General features: G+C 37.1%; 6 protein-coding genes across 6 annotated transcripts; 4 read left to right on the forward strand and 2 right to left on the reverse strand.

The window, feature by feature from the left end:
- Nucleotides 1-462: 462 nt before the first annotated feature.
- LOC111484102 (probable O-methyltransferase 3) lies at nucleotides 463-2,999 on the forward strand. The gene is made up of 3 exons (XM_023130556.1): nucleotides 463-1,306; nucleotides 1,376-1,613; nucleotides 2,789-2,999. The coding sequence occupies exons 1-3, from the start codon at nucleotides 524-526 to the stop codon at nucleotides 2,851-2,853; spliced, it is 1,086 nt and encodes a 361-aa protein (XP_022986324.1). The 5' UTR covers nucleotides 463-523; the 3' UTR covers nucleotides 2,854-2,999.
- A 2,549-nt stretch (nucleotides 3,000-5,548) lies between these two features.
- LOC111484142 (glutaredoxin-C9-like) lies at nucleotides 5,549-6,356 on the forward strand. The gene has a single exon (XM_023130626.1). The coding sequence runs from the start codon at nucleotides 5,689-5,691 to the stop codon at nucleotides 6,202-6,204; it is 516 nt and encodes a 171-aa protein (XP_022986394.1). The 5' UTR covers nucleotides 5,549-5,688; the 3' UTR covers nucleotides 6,205-6,356.
- A 3,303-nt stretch (nucleotides 6,357-9,659) lies between these two features.
- Nucleotides 9,660-11,044, forward strand: LOC111484111 (zinc finger protein NUTCRACKER-like). The gene is made up of 3 exons (XM_023130569.1): nucleotides 9,660-9,869; nucleotides 9,940-10,336; nucleotides 10,440-11,044. The coding sequence occupies exons 1-3, from the start codon at nucleotides 9,794-9,796 to the stop codon at nucleotides 10,921-10,923; spliced, it is 957 nt and encodes a 318-aa protein (XP_022986337.1). The 5' UTR covers nucleotides 9,660-9,793; the 3' UTR covers nucleotides 10,924-11,044.
- A 529-nt stretch (nucleotides 11,045-11,573) lies between these two features.
- Nucleotides 11,574-13,816, reverse strand: LOC111484125 (NAC domain-containing protein 73-like). Its single transcript, XM_023130595.1, has 3 exons — nucleotides 13,597-13,816; nucleotides 13,328-13,520; nucleotides 11,574-12,785 (listed from the first exon to the last, which is right to left on the reverse strand). Exons 1-3 carry the CDS (start codon nucleotides 13,699-13,701, stop codon nucleotides 12,256-12,258), a joined length of 828 nt encoding a protein of 275 aa, XP_022986363.1. The 5' UTR covers nucleotides 13,702-13,816; the 3' UTR covers nucleotides 11,574-12,255.
- A 1,112-nt stretch (nucleotides 13,817-14,928) lies between these two features.
- On the forward strand, nucleotides 14,929-15,966 carry LOC111484132 (protein DMP7). The gene has a single exon (XM_023130607.1). The coding sequence runs from the start codon at nucleotides 15,171-15,173 to the stop codon at nucleotides 15,828-15,830; it is 660 nt and encodes a 219-aa protein (XP_022986375.1). The 5' UTR covers nucleotides 14,929-15,170; the 3' UTR covers nucleotides 15,831-15,966.
- A 117-nt stretch (nucleotides 15,967-16,083) lies between these two features.
- On the reverse strand, nucleotides 16,084-17,780 carry LOC111484104 (dnaJ homolog subfamily B member 13-like). The gene is made up of 3 exons (XM_023130562.1): nucleotides 17,453-17,780; nucleotides 16,816-17,261; nucleotides 16,084-16,731 (listed from the first exon to the last, which is right to left on the reverse strand). The coding sequence occupies exons 1-3, from the start codon at nucleotides 17,615-17,617 to the stop codon at nucleotides 16,296-16,298; spliced, it is 1,047 nt and encodes a 348-aa protein (XP_022986330.1). The 5' UTR covers nucleotides 17,618-17,780; the 3' UTR covers nucleotides 16,084-16,295.
- Nucleotides 17,781-19,547: the final 1,767 nt, after the last annotated feature.

Consider the following 19,547-nt stretch of genomic DNA (forward strand, 5'->3'; position numbering starts at 1 on the left):
ATAATTTAATGAAAATTACTTGAATAACTCTAGCATACAAATCTAACCAAAAAAAAAAAAAAAAACTCATAACCTAACTCTAATTACCAATTATATTATTTGTATAATAGAAACTATCATGTTACATGCTAATGAATCAACATCCGAGTATACCAACTAGTCGAGACCAATAAAGATATCTTATTTATGAGACATAATAAAAGAAAACGAGTTACACCAACTAGTTGGCAGAAATTTGAAACTTAATTTTTTGGTTTCAAATATTAATATTTATAATTCAGAGTAGTATATATATATATAAATAAAGTAGTTCAATTATGATTTCAAAAAGAAAGTTGGGAGGATAGCAACTATTTTAGCTCATGTTTGGAGGTTGCTTGAACTATATATTTAAATATATATTATAGCTTTGTGGAGGATAGCAACTACCAGGCTAAGAGAAAGTTGGGACAAAATTATATATTTAAATATAGCTTTGTGGAGGTTGCTTGAACTCAGATCTGAGCTTTACCACAAAATCTAGATGGAAGAGAAGCTGGATGAGCTGCTTCAATCCCAAGCTCATGTTTGGAACCATGCTTTGAAATTTATGAACTCCATGGCTCTTAAATGTGCTGTTGAATTGGGCATACCGGATGTTATCCATAGCCACGCCCAACCCATGACCCTCTCCGATTTAGTGGCGGCGCTCCGTATTCAACCTTCAAAGGCTCAATACCTTGGCCGCCTCATGCGCCTCCTCGTTCATTCCGGCTTCTTTGATGCGGACGAGCAAGAAGACGTGAGATACAGCCTCACGCCATCCTCTCGCCTTCTCCTCCGCCACACCGACACACACTCCCACACTACTTTCCAAATCATACCCTTCTTGTATCTTGGTTTGGATAAAACTACAATTGCTTCTTTGGGAGCTTTCAGCGGTTGGCTCTGCAGCTCAGATCAAGACCATAACTCCAATTCCTTTGAAATGGCAAACGGGAAGCCCATATGGGAGTATGCTGCTCAGGAACCAAGTTTTGGCAATTTGTTTCAACAGACAATGGTTTGCGATTCTGAAATGATTGGTAAAATAGTGACGGAGAAGTGTAGCGGAGTGTTTGAAGGGTTGAAGTCATTGGTTGATGTTGGTGGTGGCACAGGCGTTATGGCCAACGCTATTGCAGAGGCGTTCCCGCACATCACTTGCACTGTATTTGATCTCCCACAAGTGGTTTCCAACCAGCAACGAACTGCAAAAAACTTGAGGTTTATTGGAGGAGACATGCTTGAAGCAAAAATTCCTCCTGCAAATGCTGTTATGCTCAAGGTAATATTCTTATATTAAGAACTTAGATATGTTTGTAACACTAAATTATTAATGGATTTTGATAATCAGTGGGTGTTACACAATTGGGATGATGAACAAAGCATTAAGATATTGAAGAAGTGTAAAGATGCAATTCCAAGCAGAGCTGAAGGTGGAAAATTGGTGATCATAGACATGGTGTTGGACAACGAAATGGAAGAGAGGGAGTCCACTGAAACCCAACTGTTGTTTGATGTATTGATGATGGTCAATCTACACGGCAAGGAGAGAAATGAGAAAGAATGGAAGAATCTGTTTATGGAAGCAGGTTTCAGTGATTACACCATAGTTTGTAAGTTGGGTTTAAGGTCACTCATTGAGGTGTACCCTTAACTCAAAAGTGTTCTTATTTACATCTAAAATATTTACTGCTTAATTATGTTATGAGTTCATAGAACTTGTAGTCTGCATTTCAAGAATAAAAAAGAGAGCTCGCTCTCTTTGTGCTTTCGGTTTCGGGCTTCTCTCAAAACTTTAAAATTAAAGACAATTCCAAGCCAGTGGAAAAGTGATTATCACAGACATGGTGTTGGATAGAAACTGGAGAGAATGGAAGAATCTGTTTATGGAAAGTGATTACACCATAGTTTCTAAGTTGGGTTTAACGTCTCTTATTTATTGAAGTGTAGCCTTAAAGTGTTTTTCTTTTTCGCATTATTACCTGAAATAATTGATGCTTAGTAATACGTAATAAACTAAAATATTTGTTATCCGTGAGTCTGAATGGATACAAATAATACCACAGTTGGTTAATGCACTGGCCGAATCGGAGTAAGACTAGCTCTCTCCCAATAAACCCATTCTTAAATCAAACACGCCAAAAACAGACAGTATTTTAAAAAAACACTTGGGTATTTGAGGAATATATGATTAGATATTTTAGAAATAAATTATCTAATTCATCTGAACGCTAAGTAGCTTAAGTATTTCTCACAAAAAGCTGTATTCAACAAGTAGAAGATTATTACACGTCTCAATGGAAATCAATAAAACTTGACATCTTGTATTACCCTCTTTGGTCCCTCTCAAGTGGTTGGAAATAAATGTACTCTTAGGAATTATATGGTAAAAAAGGTACTTTCCTTTCTTGGAAGGTCCAAGTCATTTATGATTGACAAAGGGAGAGGTCAGTGCGGTCTGTGAGGAAATTAATATCATAAATACAGCTTCCAGAGGTTGCCTGATTTCAGATCTGATCCCTAACAAAATCTAGATGGAAGAGAGGTTGGATTTGCTTCAATCCCAAGCTCATGTTCGGAACCATGCTTTGAAATTTATGAACTCCATGGCTCTTAAATGTGCTGTTGAATTGGGCATACCTTATGTTATCCATAGCCATGCTCAACCCATGACCCTCTCCGATTTAGTGGCGGCGCTCCATATTCAACCTTCAAAGGCTCAATACCTTGGCCGTCTCATGCGCCTCCTCGTTCATGGAAGCAGGTTTCAGTGATTACACCATAGTTTGTAAGTTGGGTTTAAGGTCACTTATTGAAGTGTACCCTTAATTGAAAGTGCCTTTGCTGCTTACACTCACTATGTGCGTGTGAAAGAAACCATGTATAATAAAGTTATATATTATGTGGGTTAGAAAAGTGTTGTAAAATGGCCCAATTTTTGTTGTGTTGTGTATTGAGGGTGGCTTAAAAGGTGCATTTTATGTCGTCGCTTGCCCAATCTCCCCACAAATCACTGCTCCAACCAAGGCTAGCTCCACCCATGCCCAGCCCACATGACTACTACCTTACACCTGTATAACCTTCCAATTCACCCCTCCGAGGAAACACTGCCCTTTTTAAACCCAAGGTATTGTTGTCTTCGCCACAAAGGAATAAGGGATTGGACAGTTACCGACCTATACACTCATCGGAATAGGGCTATAATCTTTTCGTAGTAGGTGCGTATAAAATCTTTTTGTGAAGTAGAAGACAGGTCAAAGCCGACAATATTTATTAGATAAGAATTTTAAAAAATATATTTAGAAATAAATGATTAGATATCTCTTAAAAATAAAAATATTAAGAATTAAATTGAAAAATACTTAAATATTTATAATTAGCTTTTAACAATAAAAATAATATAAAAAAAACAGGAAAAATTAACATGGCATACTAAGTGTAGAGATTTGAAATTGATTATTCAAAAACTTTGTTATTAATTGCATTAAGTTTTAATGCTTCTAATATATATATCTTTTAATTTGAATTAATTAAAAAAAAACACACAAAAATAAATAAAGTAGCTACCTTGTTTCCAGAAGGGCCGGTCCGAAAAATTGGGCCAAACCGTTGATGACACGTGGTAGCGGACGGTCCACTCTTTTTTTTTTTTTTTTTTTTTTTTTTTTTTTTTTTTTTTGTTNAAAAAAAAAAAAAGAAATCACCATTGGTTAAGGAAATTTCGTAAGACATTACATAAAGAATTCCTTGACCTAAATGGTTTTACTTTTTCTTATTTAAAATTATGATATTATTGAAGCTTTCATGAAATTAACTAAATAAACAAATTTTCAATGCCATTGCGTACAAAAGTGCAACTAAATAAATCCACCCTATTCAACTAAAAATATATATATGAATATCTGATATTAATTTAATTCATTTATTTATTTTTAAAATTAAAAAATGCTATTTTTAATTAATTTTGTATGAATTGGCCGAGTCGAGCATCGGAATAAGATGTGTGATTAGCTCATGGAGCATATATGAAGGGAAGAAGAAAAAAGACAAAGAAGGACACGTCATCAGAGTGGGATGACACGTCATATTGGACAAAACATGATGGGAAAGAAAGGAAAATGAGTCAGCAGTCATTGTTCCATGAGCGGCGGATTTTTTAGAATTAAATTAGCAATTTAAATATTCATACCGTGTTGATTTTGTGCGTGTAAATTAAATTGAATAAAATTTAAAAAATAATAATAATACACATTTTTTTTTTTAATAATTCGAAAGTGGACGTGGACGGTGGAAGCAACGTGGCTATGACCTTTTCCCCCCCCCTGACCCCTTAAAACATACATTTCCTTGTGTCCAGGTATCATAATATCAATGGACAAATTGTATTAATCAATTCAATTAATTATAATTTAGCTAATACGAGGTTGAGTGAAATAGTAAGTAAAGTTTAGGAACCTCCCAATAGAGCGGAGATTCTCTATTTATACCGGAATAGAGAAAGAAATAGAGAAGAGCATGGTATTATATTCTCCATTCTTATCTGTCTGTTTAATCAAATATATTTTCAACTAAAAAATTATAATGATCTTAGAATATTCCTCAAACTAGAGTAGATTTCTTCATTCTAATACAATATCTATTTAAGAGTGTGAATAGATCCGAAAATATTATTACTCAAAGAAATAATATAAAAATATTATTATAAAGTTAATGAGAAATAGAATTGATATGGAAAGTTTAATTTTCGTTTATATTCTCGATATAAACTATCAATTAATACGTATAAATAAAATAAAATATAAATTAACTAAATTAAAAGATTCTCCAATTAGGAATATATTTAGGGTTAGTGGCATAGATAGTAAAATCGTCCCACTGTGTGGAATAAAGTCGGCGAGGGGTTAAGAGGTTGAGGAAATGGTTAGAGAGGCGTGGCATAACATGAGGGGTGGAAGGGAATTAAGGATGTGAGGGTGAGCGGCGACGCAATCCAAAATCAACTTCCATTGAAACTTGGAATTCAAGCCGGTGGCGCGTACGGTGACGGAGACGCCGATGGGGATGGCGATGTGGCCGACTTTAATAAATAAAACCAATTAAAAATGTGAATAATGGAGGTCGAAGAAGAGTGGGGTAGAGGGTGCCGTCATATTGACGTCCTAACTCAACACGTATACCGTTATCCTCTTTGACACGGCGGACAAAATTTTGGGTGGCTGCCTCATGTTTCTCCGCCCACCGGAACTCCAAAATTATGAGACTGCTACAGTAAGTTTTTCGACTAAAATGAACAATATCTGTTAACAATGAATTTAGTATGCTGACTCCATATATGTTGTTGGAGGAAAGTGTTCTAGGAAATGTTCGTATATTTATAATCAAATAATACACTTTTGATGGGTATAAGACTGAAAGGATAAGTTTTAAGTTAGATGCCAAAAAAGGAGAAATTGATTAAAAAATAAAAGTAGACGTAGAGGAGGACGTCAAACATACATATAAGCAAGGAGAGGAGAGGAAATGAGGGCATAGTAAACGTCAGGGGGAGCCCACAGTCGTCAGCCTCCGCGTAGCCTTCCATCCTTGCCTAACAGCCGTTGACGCTTCAACACCCCCTTCTTAATTTCCTCTTCTTTTAAATATCCCACCACTTTCCAACGCTATATGTCCAACACAAACCAAACAAGGAAGAAAAACAAAAAGATTCCATACCAATTTCTCACCTCTCTATCTCAGGTAGCCATGCACCAAGCAATTCCTTACCGGTCATGGCAATCAATTGACACAAAACAGGGCACATTATCAATGAGATCAGCATGGGGGGGTGGATCAGCGTCTGCGACGGCGGAAGGTGGGGGATCCAGAAGCGATGTGATTGCGTCAGTATCGGAGAATGCGGCGATAGTGTTTGCTAGAAGAGGGTGCTGTATGAGCCATGTGGTGAAGCGGCTTCTTCTGGGGTTGGGTGCTAATCCGGCGGTGTACGAGGTGGAGGAAGAACAAGAATCCGGCGTCCTGAAGGAATTGGAGGCCTTCGCCAAATCTCCCAACGCCGAGATACAGTTGCCGGCGGTGTTTATTGGGGGCACCTTGTTTGGGGGTTTGGATAGAGTCATGGCTACTCATATTTCTGGGGAATTGGTTCCCATTTTGAAACAAGCCGGCGCTTTGTGGCTTTGAATTTTTATTTCTTTTTTCCTCTAATCACAGAAGTCTTCATTTTCCTCCCAATAATTTTTCTTTTTCCTTTTATATTATTTTCCCATTTGGATATTACTTTGATTCTGCCATCTCTTTACTTGTTCCAGAATGAGAGCACTCCTTTTTTTTTTCTTCTTCTTTTTCTACCTTAATAAAAAAAATCCCAAAATTTCATGCTTTATCTAAAAAAAAAGTTTTTTTTTTCTTTTTTAAGAAAATCAATAATACTCTTTGAAGAAAAAAAATGTTTTTAATACAAATTTGCACTATTTTATTTAAAAATATTCGTTCATATTTTGGATGTGTTAGATGAACACGATTCTTCATCTAAATATTTTTCAAAATATCTCGTTCTCTTTTTTTCTTTTTTTTTTTAAAGTCAATGCTTCTGCATATTAAATGTTAAATCTATTTTGAAATTTTGGAAAGTTGTTTAAAGTAACAAATTTGAAATAATCATATTCACTGTATTGTATTAAAAGAAAATAGGATTTTTTTTTTTTTTTTTTTAATGGCTACCAAATAATATTTTAATATTTTATCCATAGATGGGAAGCTGTGAAGTAAAAGCTTGGTAAAGTGCATTCAAATTTGATCGATGGTTGATTTAAAAGAATGTTAACGTAGCCGTTAGCATTTTAATTGTTCTTTAATGACGATATTTACTTTTTCTTTTTGTTCTTCTATTTCATCCTCTTTTTTTCGATACCCACTTGTTGTCGTTAGCTAATGTAAATCCAATCGTTGTCACAACCAACATCCCATGTGGTGAGTATTGGATGATGAAAGTCCCACATCGACTAATTTAGGGAATGATCATGAGTTTATTAGTGAGGAATACTAACTCCATTGGTATGAGGCATTTTGGGAAGCTCAAAGCAAAGCCATGAGAGCTTATGCTCAAAGTGGACAACACCCTGTGAAGATATATCTCTAACAAATGTATTTTAAAACTTGAAAACAACCATGTTTGGTTCTTAGACGGTTACATATATTGTCAATTGAGCATTTAACATATTCATATTCAACTGTAACCATGTTTAGATTTAATCTTTCATTTGTTCATCTAATAACAAAGAACGAGCTTGTTATTTTATATATTCGTTCCACCATATATTGGTTGTCTATTTTGTTCATCGAAAAGGTGACGTTCATGTGGTGGATGGAAAAGGCGAGCATTTGTTCCTCACATGGCATGATGGTGGGCGTTGGATGGCGACCATGGAAGTTGTGTATGCCAAATATGAACTGACATAGAGGGAGAAGAGAAAAAGGAAAAAGGAAGACGAGAAAACGAAGTAATTAAGATTTTTAAATTAAATATTTAAGTCTAAAAAATATAATATTTTAATCAGTTAAATATATATTTTTTAATATAAAATTAGTAAATTGCTGAGATATTTCTATATTTTTTAAGAAGACATTTTCTATATATATATATATATATTTTTTGTTGGGGAAATAGACTGATTGAGTATTATAATATTAAAATTTTGGATCTTTCACATTCATTGGGTATTAATTAGGGAATTTAAATTGATTATAAGAATTAAAAACATTTTAAAAAATAAAGAGATAAGGGTTGGCTAAAGTGATAATTTTTCTCAAGTTGAAGGGTAAATTTGTCATGGGATATCCTATTTATTTATTTTATTCAAATTTAATTTATTTATTTTTGTAGTAAATAGCAGCTACAAATAGGTTATTTATGTAAATATGCTGTGCCCTCTATATTAATTGGGAATAAAAGCCCAAGCAATTAGGTGGGCCCAATAATATCCAAAATAGACTTGGGCTTCAGTTTACGACAAGCCCAAAAGAATGACAATAAGGATCAGTTTGTGGGTTGGTTGGACTTAGGCGAGGTCTGTCTTTGCCAACCAAATATTGTTCGTGCAAAATCTAAACTTGTTCAGCTATACAAATCGGATGCGCATGCATGTTTAATCATATGTGACACAATCCGCTTACCTCTACTCTAAGCCAAGTCATTCGGTTTGACATTGTCTTTACTCAGAGTTAAGGTCTTTCATGCGCAATATCGAACCCAACGTCATCTAGATTCTCAATTAATATGATTCTTGTATCTTCATGTCATTTCAAATCATAGGGTGTTGTCGACCCCCGCAATTCACTCGGTTAAACCAATAATTGGGGAAGTGGGGTTGAAGATGTGGGTGGGTGTGGGCTTGTTGGATTATGGACAAAAACATGATCATACTTTTATTTATGGGACGGATTTTATTCCTTTTATTGTCTGTTTCGTCGTTGGATTGTAGCAGCTGAGGGCTTTACAGATGGGCACGTGTAATGCAGCAATCAACATGTTTCACTCACACTTGGTAACAAAGTTATTGAACCAATGGGGTTTGAATGGAGTGATTCTTACCTTTCTTTTCTCCTTTGAGAAATAATAAAGCACCACCGTCCACCACTTTGCCTTTTCAAGACTTCATATGGTTACATTTTGAGCCTTATAATATATACTAATCAAGCTCTCATGCCCAAGGCTCATTTGTACTCGTTCTCGCACTTTTGAGTGTTCATTCGATCCCCCACTTAAAGTTAGGTTGATAAAATCGAGACGTTTGGAGAAGTTTAAGAGAGATGGAAAATCCTGTGAAATCTCACATCAATTAGAGAAGAGAACAAAACATTATTTATAAGGGTGTAAAACCTTTCTAATCTTGAGAAAAAGCTTAAAAGAATAATATCTGCTAGCAGTGAGTTTGAGCTGCTACAAACAACATCATAGCTAGACATCGAATGAAGTGTTAGCAAGGATGATGAACATCGAAATGGGATGGTCACCCGACAGTATGCCAGCGAGGAAGCTGTGTACAAAAAGGGTGTGGATTGTGAGATTCATTATTAGGAGTGTGGAAACCTCTTACTATCAAACATATTTTAAAAATTGACCAAAAGCCCAAAAGGACAAAACCCAAAAAATTAATATTGGCTAGTAATGAACTTGGACACAATATCTACTCGCTATGTTACAAATACAGTAGTTATCGATCGAACGAAGAGTCCAAAAGACACAGTAGTCAAAGGGCAAGTGAGTTTCTCTTTTCTAACTAAACTCAATTGCTTCCCATCTCCAAAAGTAGGTTACTTTCGTCACTAGAAAATTCAAACTTTTAATAAGACTAACCATGATTCAAATATAGTTAAATATATGAAGTAACCTCTCAATATATATATATATATATATATATATATATATACACATCCATTACTTTTGTAGCAATGGAAAGTTAAAAAGATCATATTCAACAAGATTGAACCCAATCATGCATGTGACTATGATTCATGACTGACTATGCCTTAAAAACTTGGAAGAAAACATATATATATATATATATATATATGTATGTATATATATATATATATATATGTATGTATATGTAGTTGGTGGGTGGAATTGGATTTGACAAAATAAGAAAAATAAGAGACAATCAAATTATGGGATAATCATTTCATCCACATTTCCTCTCTCTCTCTCTCTTATATTCCTCCTCAATCTAGAGAGAGAAAGATCAAGATCATAGTCCAACCAAGCTTTACAATGATTTCAAAAATGGCGGCCGATGGATCCAACCCTTCTCTTGGCAAGAAGAAAAGAAGCCTCCCCGGAACTCCAGGTTGTAAAAAAAAATGTTAAAAGTTATAATCTTTTAGTGTAAAACTCTTAAATTTCTTGTGACACAACAGATCCGGAAGCAGAGGTCATAGCCTTGTCGCCCAAGACACTGATGGCAACAAAGAGGTTCGTTTGTGAAATATGTGGAAAAGGGTTTCAAAGAGACCAAAATCTACAGCTGCATAGGCGAGGACATAACCTTCCATGGAAGCTGAAGCAACGAAGCAACAAAGAGGCAAAGAAGAGAGTGTATGTCTGCCCTGAGACAAGCTGCGTGCATCACCATCCATCGAGAGCGCTAGGAGACCTCACGGGGATAAAGAAGCACTTTTGTAGGAAGCATGGAGAGAAGAAGTGGAACTGCGAGAAATGCTCAAAGAGTTACGCGGTGCAATCGGATTGGAAAGCACATTCCAAAACTTGTGGCACTAGAGAATACAAATGTGACTGTGGCACTCTGTTTTCAAGGTGTGTAATTTTTTGAATTCCTCAAAGATTTCAACTTTAATTTGGTGAATTCTTCATAAAGTTACCAACTTTAATGAATTTGGATGCTAATTTGGTGTAATAGGAGAGATAGCTTCATCACTCATAGGGCGTTCTGTGATGCATTGGCTGAAGAAGCTGCAAGAGTAAGCAATGCCATGGCGCAACATTGGGTGATGTACTGTGACCCTGTTTGCCAAAACCCACCACTGGGTGATTATTATAGTCACCAATTACAGGAAGTGAATCAAACCCATATGGGGACTATGTCAGCCACAGCTTTGTTGCAAAAAGCTGCTGAAATTGGGCCAATTTCAAGCTCCGGCCACTCGGTGATACTACAAGAGGGGTCTTTGTTTAATAATGGGAGTGAGTTTTGTAATGCTGGTACTACAAACCCAATTGGTGTTATTGAGAATGAGAATGAACTGTACACTGCAAAACGGCGTCGTACTCAGAGTGAAGTAGAGTGTGGAGCAACAGGAGCAGCAGGGCTGACAAGGGATTTTCTTGGAGTTAGTGCCCAAACTATTTGCCATTCCTCATCGACAATCAAGGGATGGATTTAGATGCCAAATTTCATGTCTTTTTATAATATAATGTGTAATTTGTTTTCTAGTTAGCAATAACGACTCTACGTAATAGTATGATATTGTTCACTTTGAACATGAGTTCTCGTGGCTTTACTTTGAACTTCCCTAAAAGATCTCATATCAATGGAGATTTATTTCTTACTCATAAACCTATGATCAACCCCTTAATTAGTCGAGGTGGGATTTTTCTCCTCGACCATAAATATTGAGATGATATAGGGTGAGTGAGTGTTGTTTTTGAAGGGAGCTAAAAGCTGTTTATATGATTTTTAAAGAAATGAGGAGGGAAATATGCATATTCACTTGAGTATCACAAAAGCTTGTCCCTTGTAAAATGGTGGGATCTTGTGTCTGATAAAAGGGATGGAGGGTCCCCTTTTGGACTCCATTATTGCATTCTTTTTATACCTTTGTCTTCGTCGTTATGTCAAACATGGATCCAACGAGCTAAAAACTATTGAAAAAGTTGCAACATCAGTATTATTGTATTGTTCTTTCATTCGATCGATGTATGATAGAAAAACTATTTTTACAACGTATTGAAAAGAAGGTTGAATCAAACATAAATATGAATTCATTATCATTGTTTTAAAGATGTTTACAAGGTTATAGTAGCGAAATTTGAATAAAAGTTGGGTTAAGATTTCAAGAACGGAGAAAAGAAGTCTATATCTTTTGGTAAAAGAAAAAAGAAAAAAGTAAAAGTGGTATGAAAAAAGAGATGAAGGTTTGAAATTGGTATGTCAAATCCATGGGAGGCTTTAACATTTTTCAAGACATCATTTAGACCAAACTTGAATGCTTTCGGGATTGGAAATTTTAAGATAGCTTTGGCGTTCAATAAAGGAAGGGGTGAAGAAGGGGTCATCCCGTAATGATACCATAGTTTGACATCTAAAAAGATTGCCCCAAACCCCAACTCTTTTCATTTTCTTCTGTATTGATTTTAGAGCCAACTTTTGCTTCAAAACTTCCCTTTCATGTAATTCATTCCCATCGTCTATTTTTTCACTTTTTTTTTCGTTTCTTCCTTCAAAGTATTAAAACGTGTTTGTAAGTAGAGGTTTTCATACTTTTATAAAGGATGTTTGGCTGACATTCATTCACTTCTCTGATCAATGTGGACCCCCAATTCACTCCTTTCGGTTCCACCCCTTTCGACCCAACATCCTTGTTGACACATCGCCTCCTTACACATTATCTTGTGTCCACCTTCTTTGGGTCTGAGAGGGAGGGAGAGATGGAGAGATGGTCCAAATTTATTCATACAGTAGTTAACCATATATACCCATATATATATATATATATTCATGAAATAAGAGAGGAACCAGCATGGAATCCAAATTGGGGAATCAGGGGGTGGGAATTGGTAGGCGATCTATTTTGATCACAAGACTCAAAAGATATGAAAGAAGGGTTATAGAAATCAACAAGTGGGTTAGGGTTAGGGTTAGGGTTAGGGTTATTGAGAGAAATGGATTCCCTTTGCAGTGAGTTCCCACATTGGCGTGGCTGTGTTTGGTAAAAAACCTTAGACACCACAATCTCCCCATCTTTCTCCTCCTCGCACCTCCCCAAATGGTATTGGTGCATTATCCAGTTCGTCTTCTCCGCCTTCTTTTGCTTCCCATAATTGGTGTACAGCACCAATATCTTCTTGTAACCCTTCACTCTCCCCTCCACCTGAACCGCCCTCGTCTTCCCCGTCTTGTGCCACCGCGTCTCCCCCTCCCCCTCCGCCTCCTCTGCCTCAACTTTTCTTCTTTTTCTTGTTCCTGTTGTGTACGCCTTCGATGGCCGGTGGAAGAAGTGCCGGACTAGACCATCTTTTCTTACTCCTGCAATTCATCAACATGCCACCCAACTTAGCTCAAGGGCTAGTTTTCATGCAAAACACTGTGAAAACAAAAATTAATCTCAATCATTCATCAACAATTTCAACCAATTTCAACAGACTCATACACTAAAAAAAAAATTCAATCTTTTCATATTTTAAATAATAAATATCCGATTTACCTTTCATATTTTCAATTTTATTTTATTTTTTTAATTTTATTTGGGTGAAGTTGAACCTTTTAAAATGTTTTTTAAAAAGAGACAATATTGAAACCACCTCCTCACATTATTTCTTTAGTATGTATATATATATATATATAGGAATTGAAACTTTAGTACTCAAGCTTTAAGAGCTTAAATTTTAACACCATTTTTGAGTTGATAATTTTTTTTTTTGTCGTCTAAACCTTAAAATATTAAGAAATCCACTTTGTTGCCATTACTTTTGTTGTTATCATAATTTTTATTAATAATTTTGAATGATTTGATTTTTAAGAAATACAAATTAAAATAAATATGAAGATGAGAAGGAATTGAAATTGACCAGGCAGTTTGTGGGGATGCGTATAGCAAATCCCTTGCTCCCATTGAATTGTGGGTATGAACTCATCGATCAAAGGATGAAGATTGTGAGCATCACCCCCAACAACTTTTCCCTCTAAATGTTGAAGAAGCTCTTGATCCGTGGGGTCAAATTTCACCCCCGCAGGCAGACCCGGTAATGAACCAATCCCACCCTATTCAAATCATCATCACCGTATCATTCCCCATTAAACAATCTAACAATAACAAGAACAAGAACAAAAACAAAACCTTGAGTCGGCTTTTGATTTGGTGGCCGCAAGAAGGACAAGAAGAGCTCGAATTCACACTAGTTTCCCGACCGGTATCATTAATTTTGTCGACGAACTGTGCCATTTGATCCCCCTTGACGTCCTCAGCTCTGCTCTCAGCTTGAAGGCACAGAAATGGGGGGTTAAGTAAGAAAAATGAATTTAATAAAGGATAAAGAAAAAGGGTTTCTTTGATCTCAAGTTTGGTGGTGTGAGGAGTTTATGTGCAAAAGAAGAGACTTTGATGAGAATAAATGCACTTCTGGGGTGACCCTTTTTTTGTTTCTTTTTGGAACGGAGGAAAGGTGGGTTATTTCATTCGTTACATGTTTTCAACCCACCACTAGTAGATATTGTTATCTTTGGATTTTCCTTTTAAAACACGTATGTCTTCTAGAGAGAGGTTTTCACACTCTTATAAACAATGTTTTGTTCTCCTCTATAATCGATAACCGACGTGGGATGTCAGACAATTAGTCGAAGAAAGCATTGAGTGGAGAGGAGGCTACCTAATCTAAGAGAGAGAGAGAGAGAGAGAGAGAGAGAGATAAAGGGTTGTTTTTGAGGTGGGATGTCAGTGTGGAGTGTTGATAAAGGATGAGTTTTTATGGAAATAGAGAAAGAAGAAGAATGAAGAGAGTATTTGGGAAGTGCTTGGGGTGATTCTACACTCCTTGGCCTCCCAACCAACTCTCCACCACCATCGCATACCCAAAAGAACCAACAACAACCAACACGACAGTATTTGGAAGGAACCAACAAACTCTGAACTTGCTTCCTCAGCTACTCTACTGCTTTTTACACATTATTTTAAACCCTAATATGCTGTTCTTTCGTGTTTCTCAACTATGTTTTTTCTTTATGGATGCTTCTCTATCCCATTTCCAAAATATATATGCTTCTTGTGAATGTTTGATTAATCCACCACACCTAAATAGTGTGAAAGTTATCTTATTTATAGGTGGCAAGAACGGGATAGGGAAGACTTCCACGTCTTCGTTCCCTCCCCATGAACATCTCTACCTAAAATGATTGTCTTCCGTCTCAACTTTTACCAACATTTAAAGTTTTGGAGAAAACGTTAAGAATAATGTTGCGAAGATGGACGACATATGGTCTGTAAAAAAAAATAAAGGTATGGTCACTTACCTTACAAGAAATCCATCTCAATAAAGTGATTGGTAATTAGCGATTAGCAATTAGTTAGGATTATTTTATATATTAAAAATACAAAATTTATAGGTATTTTTATTAAAATTTGGACCAAAAATAACAAAAATGGAAGAAGTTGAAACAGATCCCTAACCATTGGATGGATTAGTGATCAAAACAACGGTGATTAGAGCTATTAATTCAACTTTGGTTGTTCTGAACTGTTTCTGTAATTCCTTCCCATTAAACAAAAACAACAAAATTCATCTTAATTTGAAATCCTTACAGCTTTTCGGTTCATATTTTCCACAATCAAATTGTTCATAAATATCTTACCAACAAGGCCAAGAACAAGAACAAGAAGAAGAAGAACAAGCACAAAAAAATAGAGTAATCGTGAAAATGGAAGGGGAAATGGGCAGCCGAATTCAGCAGGTACTGGCCGCGGAGGAGCTGCTGCGAGAGATCCAGCAGCCATTAATGGAAAACTCCCCAACAATGGCTTCAAAGCCAACAAAAACACCAACCCAAAAAGCCATTAGAAAGACCTTCAAAGGCACAGCCCACTTAGCCAACCTCCTCCCCACAGGCACCGTCCTCGGCTTCCAAATTTTGTCCCCAATTTTCACGCACCAAGGCCACTGCCTCACCAGTGTCAGCCAAACCGCCACCCTCGCCCTCGTCTTGCTCTGCGCCTTGTCCTGTTTTTTCCTCATCTTCACCGACAGTTTCAGGGACAAACGTGGCAAAGTCCGATATGGGGTCGCCACATTTCATGGCTTGTGGGTTATTGATGGCTCAATCACCCTTCCCAAAGAAGAGGCTGCTCAATACAGGCTTCGCTTCATCGATTTCTTTCATGCCATCGCTTCTCTCTTGGTGTTCATAGCTGTTGCTCTGTTCGATCAAAATGTTGTCAACTGTTTGTATCCAACACCGTCCGATGAAACAAGGGAGCTCTTGGTTGTGTTGCCTGTCGCCGTTGGTGTCTTCTGCAGCTTGTTGTTTATTGTTTTCCCCACCAAACGACATGGCGTTGGCTTTCCCCTCTCCCGTGAATAGCAACCCAAATGCCCTTTCAATCAGTATTCTACACTCATGATTGTTCTTATTTGATTCAATACTCGACACACATTTGTTGTACTAACCGTGGTACCACAATCTTCAATACTCTGATACCATTTGTTGTATCCTAATTCCACACAAAAAAAAAATGATATAATACCCAATTGATGTAGCACAACCAAAACCCAATTGTTACAACCAAAGCAGAATCAATATCAATCCCATTCCTACACCCACAAGCAAAAAAAAATTAAACAAACAAACAGAAATTTACGTATTTGGAGAGAACAAATTCCTCTACATCCTCATCATAATTACTATAACGAAAATGTTTAAAAGTGTATTTCTCACCCTCTCACTCACTCACCCGTGTAATAATAACACCCGAGTACTAATAAGAAACCAACACTACTAAAATAAAAAAGATCCAATTTTCACGAAAAACCCCTCATTAGCTCAAGCCTAGCCCAAGAGCTTCCTAATGCCAGCCTTCTGCTCGGCGGTGAGTCTGGTGGGAAATTTGATATCGAAATTGATTCTCAAATTCCCTTTCTTGGTGGGGTCTTTTTGAAGGGGCATTCCTTCTGAGGGTATCACTTCCTCGTAATTTGGAGTGATTACATTAGTGATCGGGAAACTCAGATGTCGGCCGTCCAACGTTGTAAGATGGACAGTGTACCCTGTCAACGCTTCCGCCAGAGATATCTTTTGAGTGGCAATTAAATCGTTCCCATCGCGAGTGAACACGCTGTGAGGCTTCTCATCAATCAAAAAAACAAGATCTGATGGTATAATGTCAGGCTCCTCGTTTCCCTTCTCTGGGAATGTGATCTTTGTTCCCTTTTTCCATCCGGGCTTTATGTTGATCGTCAAGATCTCCTCTGTTTTCGTTCCTTTCCTGATTCAGTGAAGAAATGGTTGGTTTTTGAAGAGTTTAAATCAAAAATAAAATCATGGGGTTCCCTTTTTATGCTTTGCTTACCCACGAACGTCGATAACTTGCCTAGAAATTTTCATCTTCTTAGTTGTTCCTTTGTATAACTCCTCGAGGCTACATGGTAGTTGTCTTTCGATTGGGGGCGCTTTACGAGAAGCGTGTCGGGACATGGAACCGCTTATGCCACCGCCACCGCCTCCGCCGTCGAAGTCGCTACTGCCGAAGGATGCGAAAACATCATCACCGAATAAACTTGATGAGAATCTTTGTCCTCTTCCACCCATGCCGCCAAATGGGCTTGAAAATCCGAAGAATTCAGAGAAAATATCGTTTGCGTTTCGGGGATTGAACCGAAACGTTGTTGGTCCATCTCCGGTGGAGAAGAAGGTGGCTCCGCCTGGACCTCCAGCGTCCGGAGGTGGCACCTGACCCTTTAGGCCATCTTCACCGTACTGATCATAGATTGCCCTTTTCTGGGGGTCACTCAGAACCTAGAAAAAACAGAGGAAAACAGAGAAAAACAGAGCAAAACAGAGGCACGAAGATCATTTCCTTGAACAATAGCAACTAAACAGAATGGAAAAGAGAAATGAAAAGAAACCCTATGAAATTTTTGATTGAAATCATTCCTCGATCATTCTCATACATAAGGGAAAACAAAAAGAGGGTTATTTATGAATACCTCATAAGCTTCAGAAATTTGCTTAAATTTGGCCTCAGCTTCTCTCTTGTTGTTAGGGTTCTTATCGGGATGCCATTTCATGGCAAGTTTTCTATAGGCCTTCTTCAAATCATCGTCCGTAGCATTTTTATCGACCTGCAAAATTCGATAGTAATCAACACCCATCTGCTCCCCGAGAGCTTTTTGGTTGATTTTGCAAGAACAAATTAGGAGTAGAGGCAATGAGGATAACGATGCAATGGCGGTGTATATTTGTGAAAGTCTTCAGTCTATGATGGTTTGAGAAAGCAGGGGAAAGTTCGAGAAATTACGAACACTTGTCGCTGTCGCAAGAACAGTGTATGCTTTTTCTTTTGTTTCTTACTTATTCCTCTCCCTTTGTTGCAAATTTTGGATTAACAAAGTCGATGCCATTTAACAATGATATGAAATCTATGAACGTCAAGTAATTATTTGTGAAACAAATTTTACATTTAATTAATTAAAACACATATGATCGATGAACAAATGGGCTTTGGAAATAGCTGGTGTGGCATTCTATGTCAAGACAATGGGCTTTGGAAAGGGCGAAGTGCCCATTGTGGTTCGATGGATGGGCTTCGACGTGGGCTTCATTGGGCGTTTGGCCCAAACTAGTTTTTCTGGTGCAGTGAGCCTAAAGCCATGCTTGCTGCATTCCCAATTTTGAAACAGTGCAGTCCAGCTCATTGTCCCAATGGAGACCAACTAGGTGGCAACCCTCAACTAGCTCCCATCCGACCATGTGAAAATTGAGACAGATAAGTGTTATGATACGTGAATCATCCGACACACCAAGAAGAGTGTGCATTAAAGTCAAGTTAAGACATAAGCAAGGTTGGAAAGAACAAGGAGATACGAGTGTCGAAGAGGATTTGGTATGGCATTAGACCATAACCTCAAATGTCGAGGTTTTGACATGTAGCTTTGGAGTTAAGTCTGTCTCTATAAAAAACGAAAGCTCGCCAAAATTAGCGTCAGAACACCAAACGAACGCTCTACGAGTTCGTATGACCGCTCGCAAAATCACATGTTCTCTAGAAAGATTAGAAAGACCTCACATTGCACTATAGGAGGAGGCATGGTGTCAACTTTTCACTATCTATTGATCATGTGCTCAAAGCGAGCTACCCTATAACACATACATGTGGGCGAGTGTCTCGGACGACTTCTTTTGAAATGAATCTTTCAAGGATAGTGTCGAACACCGCGAATATGATACTTTCACACGTACTCCGATTCTAACGTCTAATTAGAAGCTCGTAGAAATTATTAATAAAACAAAACTTATATATATGGTTGACTATAATTACACTCTTAATCTTTTAATTAAATCTATTAATTGTTGTCAAAATTTTAAATCTTTATGTATATATATTTGTTGGAAGTTTGTGTAAATTGAAACAAATAACTTCCCACCACAAAAACCCTTCAAAAAGTTGTTTCTATGATAGACAAAAACCTCTTCTCCACACATTCATTTACATGCAATGCTTTAATTGGCCTTATTCTTCAAAATATCATTTCTTTTATATTTGCCCATATCCATCCATGACCCCCTCCCCCCGAGTTAATAACAGCTCGGTCGTAGTTGGTATGCAAAATTAGAAGGCATACGTTACACAACTTACAACATCATTACTCATGCACGGTCGATTGATTATGTAAGAGTTAGAGCTATCCGATCTTACTTAGAAAGTTCGAAAATTGAATTGGAAAAGGTGAGGCAAGAGGAAAGGAATGAAATTATTGAGATAAATGGATGATGATGAAGGTGAAATCTTGGATTGATTTAAAGTGGTTGCATCCTTGAGGGGACCCCAAAAAATGAGAAAGGCACAACTCATAATGAAAGCCAAACCTATCTTTACAACATACATAATCACCAACAACAATAATTATTGCGGGGTTTGAGGACCCATTTTTCGAACGACCCGATCATCCAAAGAGATTATCACATTAGTTGGGGCGGAGAATGAAACACCATTTATAAGGGTGTGAAAATTTTTCTCCAACACACACGTTTTAAAAAGCCTTGAGTGAAAACTCAAAGAAAACAATATCTGCTAGTAGTGAG

Source organism: Cucurbita maxima, unplaced genomic scaffold (genome assembly GCF_002738345.1).
Source record: "Cucurbita maxima cultivar Rimu unplaced genomic scaffold, Cmax_1.0 Cma_Scf00009, whole genome shotgun sequence".
Classification (NCBI taxonomy): domain Eukaryota; kingdom Viridiplantae; phylum Streptophyta; class Magnoliopsida; order Cucurbitales; family Cucurbitaceae; genus Cucurbita; species Cucurbita maxima.

What these genes read in the sequence shown, in the direction of transcription:
- LOC111484102 (XM_023130556.1), top strand. Translation starts at nt 524, where the DNA reads ATGGAAGAGAAGCTGGATGAGCTGCTTCAATCCCAAGCTCATGTTTGG. An exon ending in CAAATGCTGTTATGCTCAAG is followed by an intron (nt 1,307 to 1,375) that starts GTAATATTCTTA and finishes TTTGATAATCAG; the next exon opens with TGGGTGTTACACAATTGGGA. An exon ending in GAATCTGTTTATGGAAGCAG is followed by an intron (nt 1,614 to 2,788) that starts GTTTCAGTGATT and finishes TCATGGAAGCAG; the next exon opens with GTTTCAGTGATTACACCATA.
- LOC111484142 (XM_023130626.1), top strand. Translation starts at nt 5,689, where the DNA reads ATGTCCAACACAAACCAAACAAGGAAGAAAAACAAAAAGATTCCATAC.
- LOC111484111 (XM_023130569.1), top strand. Translation starts at nt 9,794, where the DNA reads ATGATTTCAAAAATGGCGGCCGATGGATCCAACCCTTCTCTTGGCAAG. An exon ending in AAGCCTCCCCGGAACTCCAG is followed by an intron (nt 9,870 to 9,939) that starts GTTGTAAAAAAA and finishes GTGACACAACAG; the next exon opens with ATCCGGAAGCAGAGGTCATA. An exon ending in TGTGGCACTCTGTTTTCAAG is followed by an intron (nt 10,337 to 10,439) that starts GTGTGTAATTTT and finishes TTGGTGTAATAG; the next exon opens with GAGAGATAGCTTCATCACTC.
- LOC111484125 (XM_023130595.1), bottom strand. Translation starts at nt 13,701, where the DNA reads ATGGCACAGTTCGTCGACAAAATTAATGATACCGGTCGGGAAACTAGT. An exon ending in AAATCAAAAGCCGACTCAAG is followed by an intron (nt 13,521 to 13,596) that starts GTTTTGTTTTTG and finishes TGATTTGAATAG; the next exon opens with GGTGGGATTGGTTCATTACC. An exon ending in GCATCCCCACAAACTGCCTG is followed by an intron (nt 12,786 to 13,327) that starts GTCAATTTCAAT and finishes GATGAATTGCAG; the next exon opens with GAGTAAGAAAAGATGGTCTA.
- LOC111484132 (XM_023130607.1), top strand. Translation starts at nt 15,171, where the DNA reads ATGGAAGGGGAAATGGGCAGCCGAATTCAGCAGGTACTGGCCGCGGAG.
- LOC111484104 (XM_023130562.1), bottom strand. Translation starts at nt 17,617, where the DNA reads ATGGGTGTTGATTACTATCGAATTTTGCAGGTCGATAAAAATGCTACG. An exon ending in AAATTTCTGAAGCTTATGAG is followed by an intron (nt 17,262 to 17,452) that starts GTATTCATAAAT and finishes TGTTTTTTCTAG; the next exon opens with GTTCTGAGTGACCCCCAGAA. An exon ending in CAAGTTATCGACGTTCGTGG is followed by an intron (nt 16,732 to 16,815) that starts GTAAGCAAAGCA and finishes TCACTGAATCAG; the next exon opens with GAAAGGAACGAAAACAGAGG.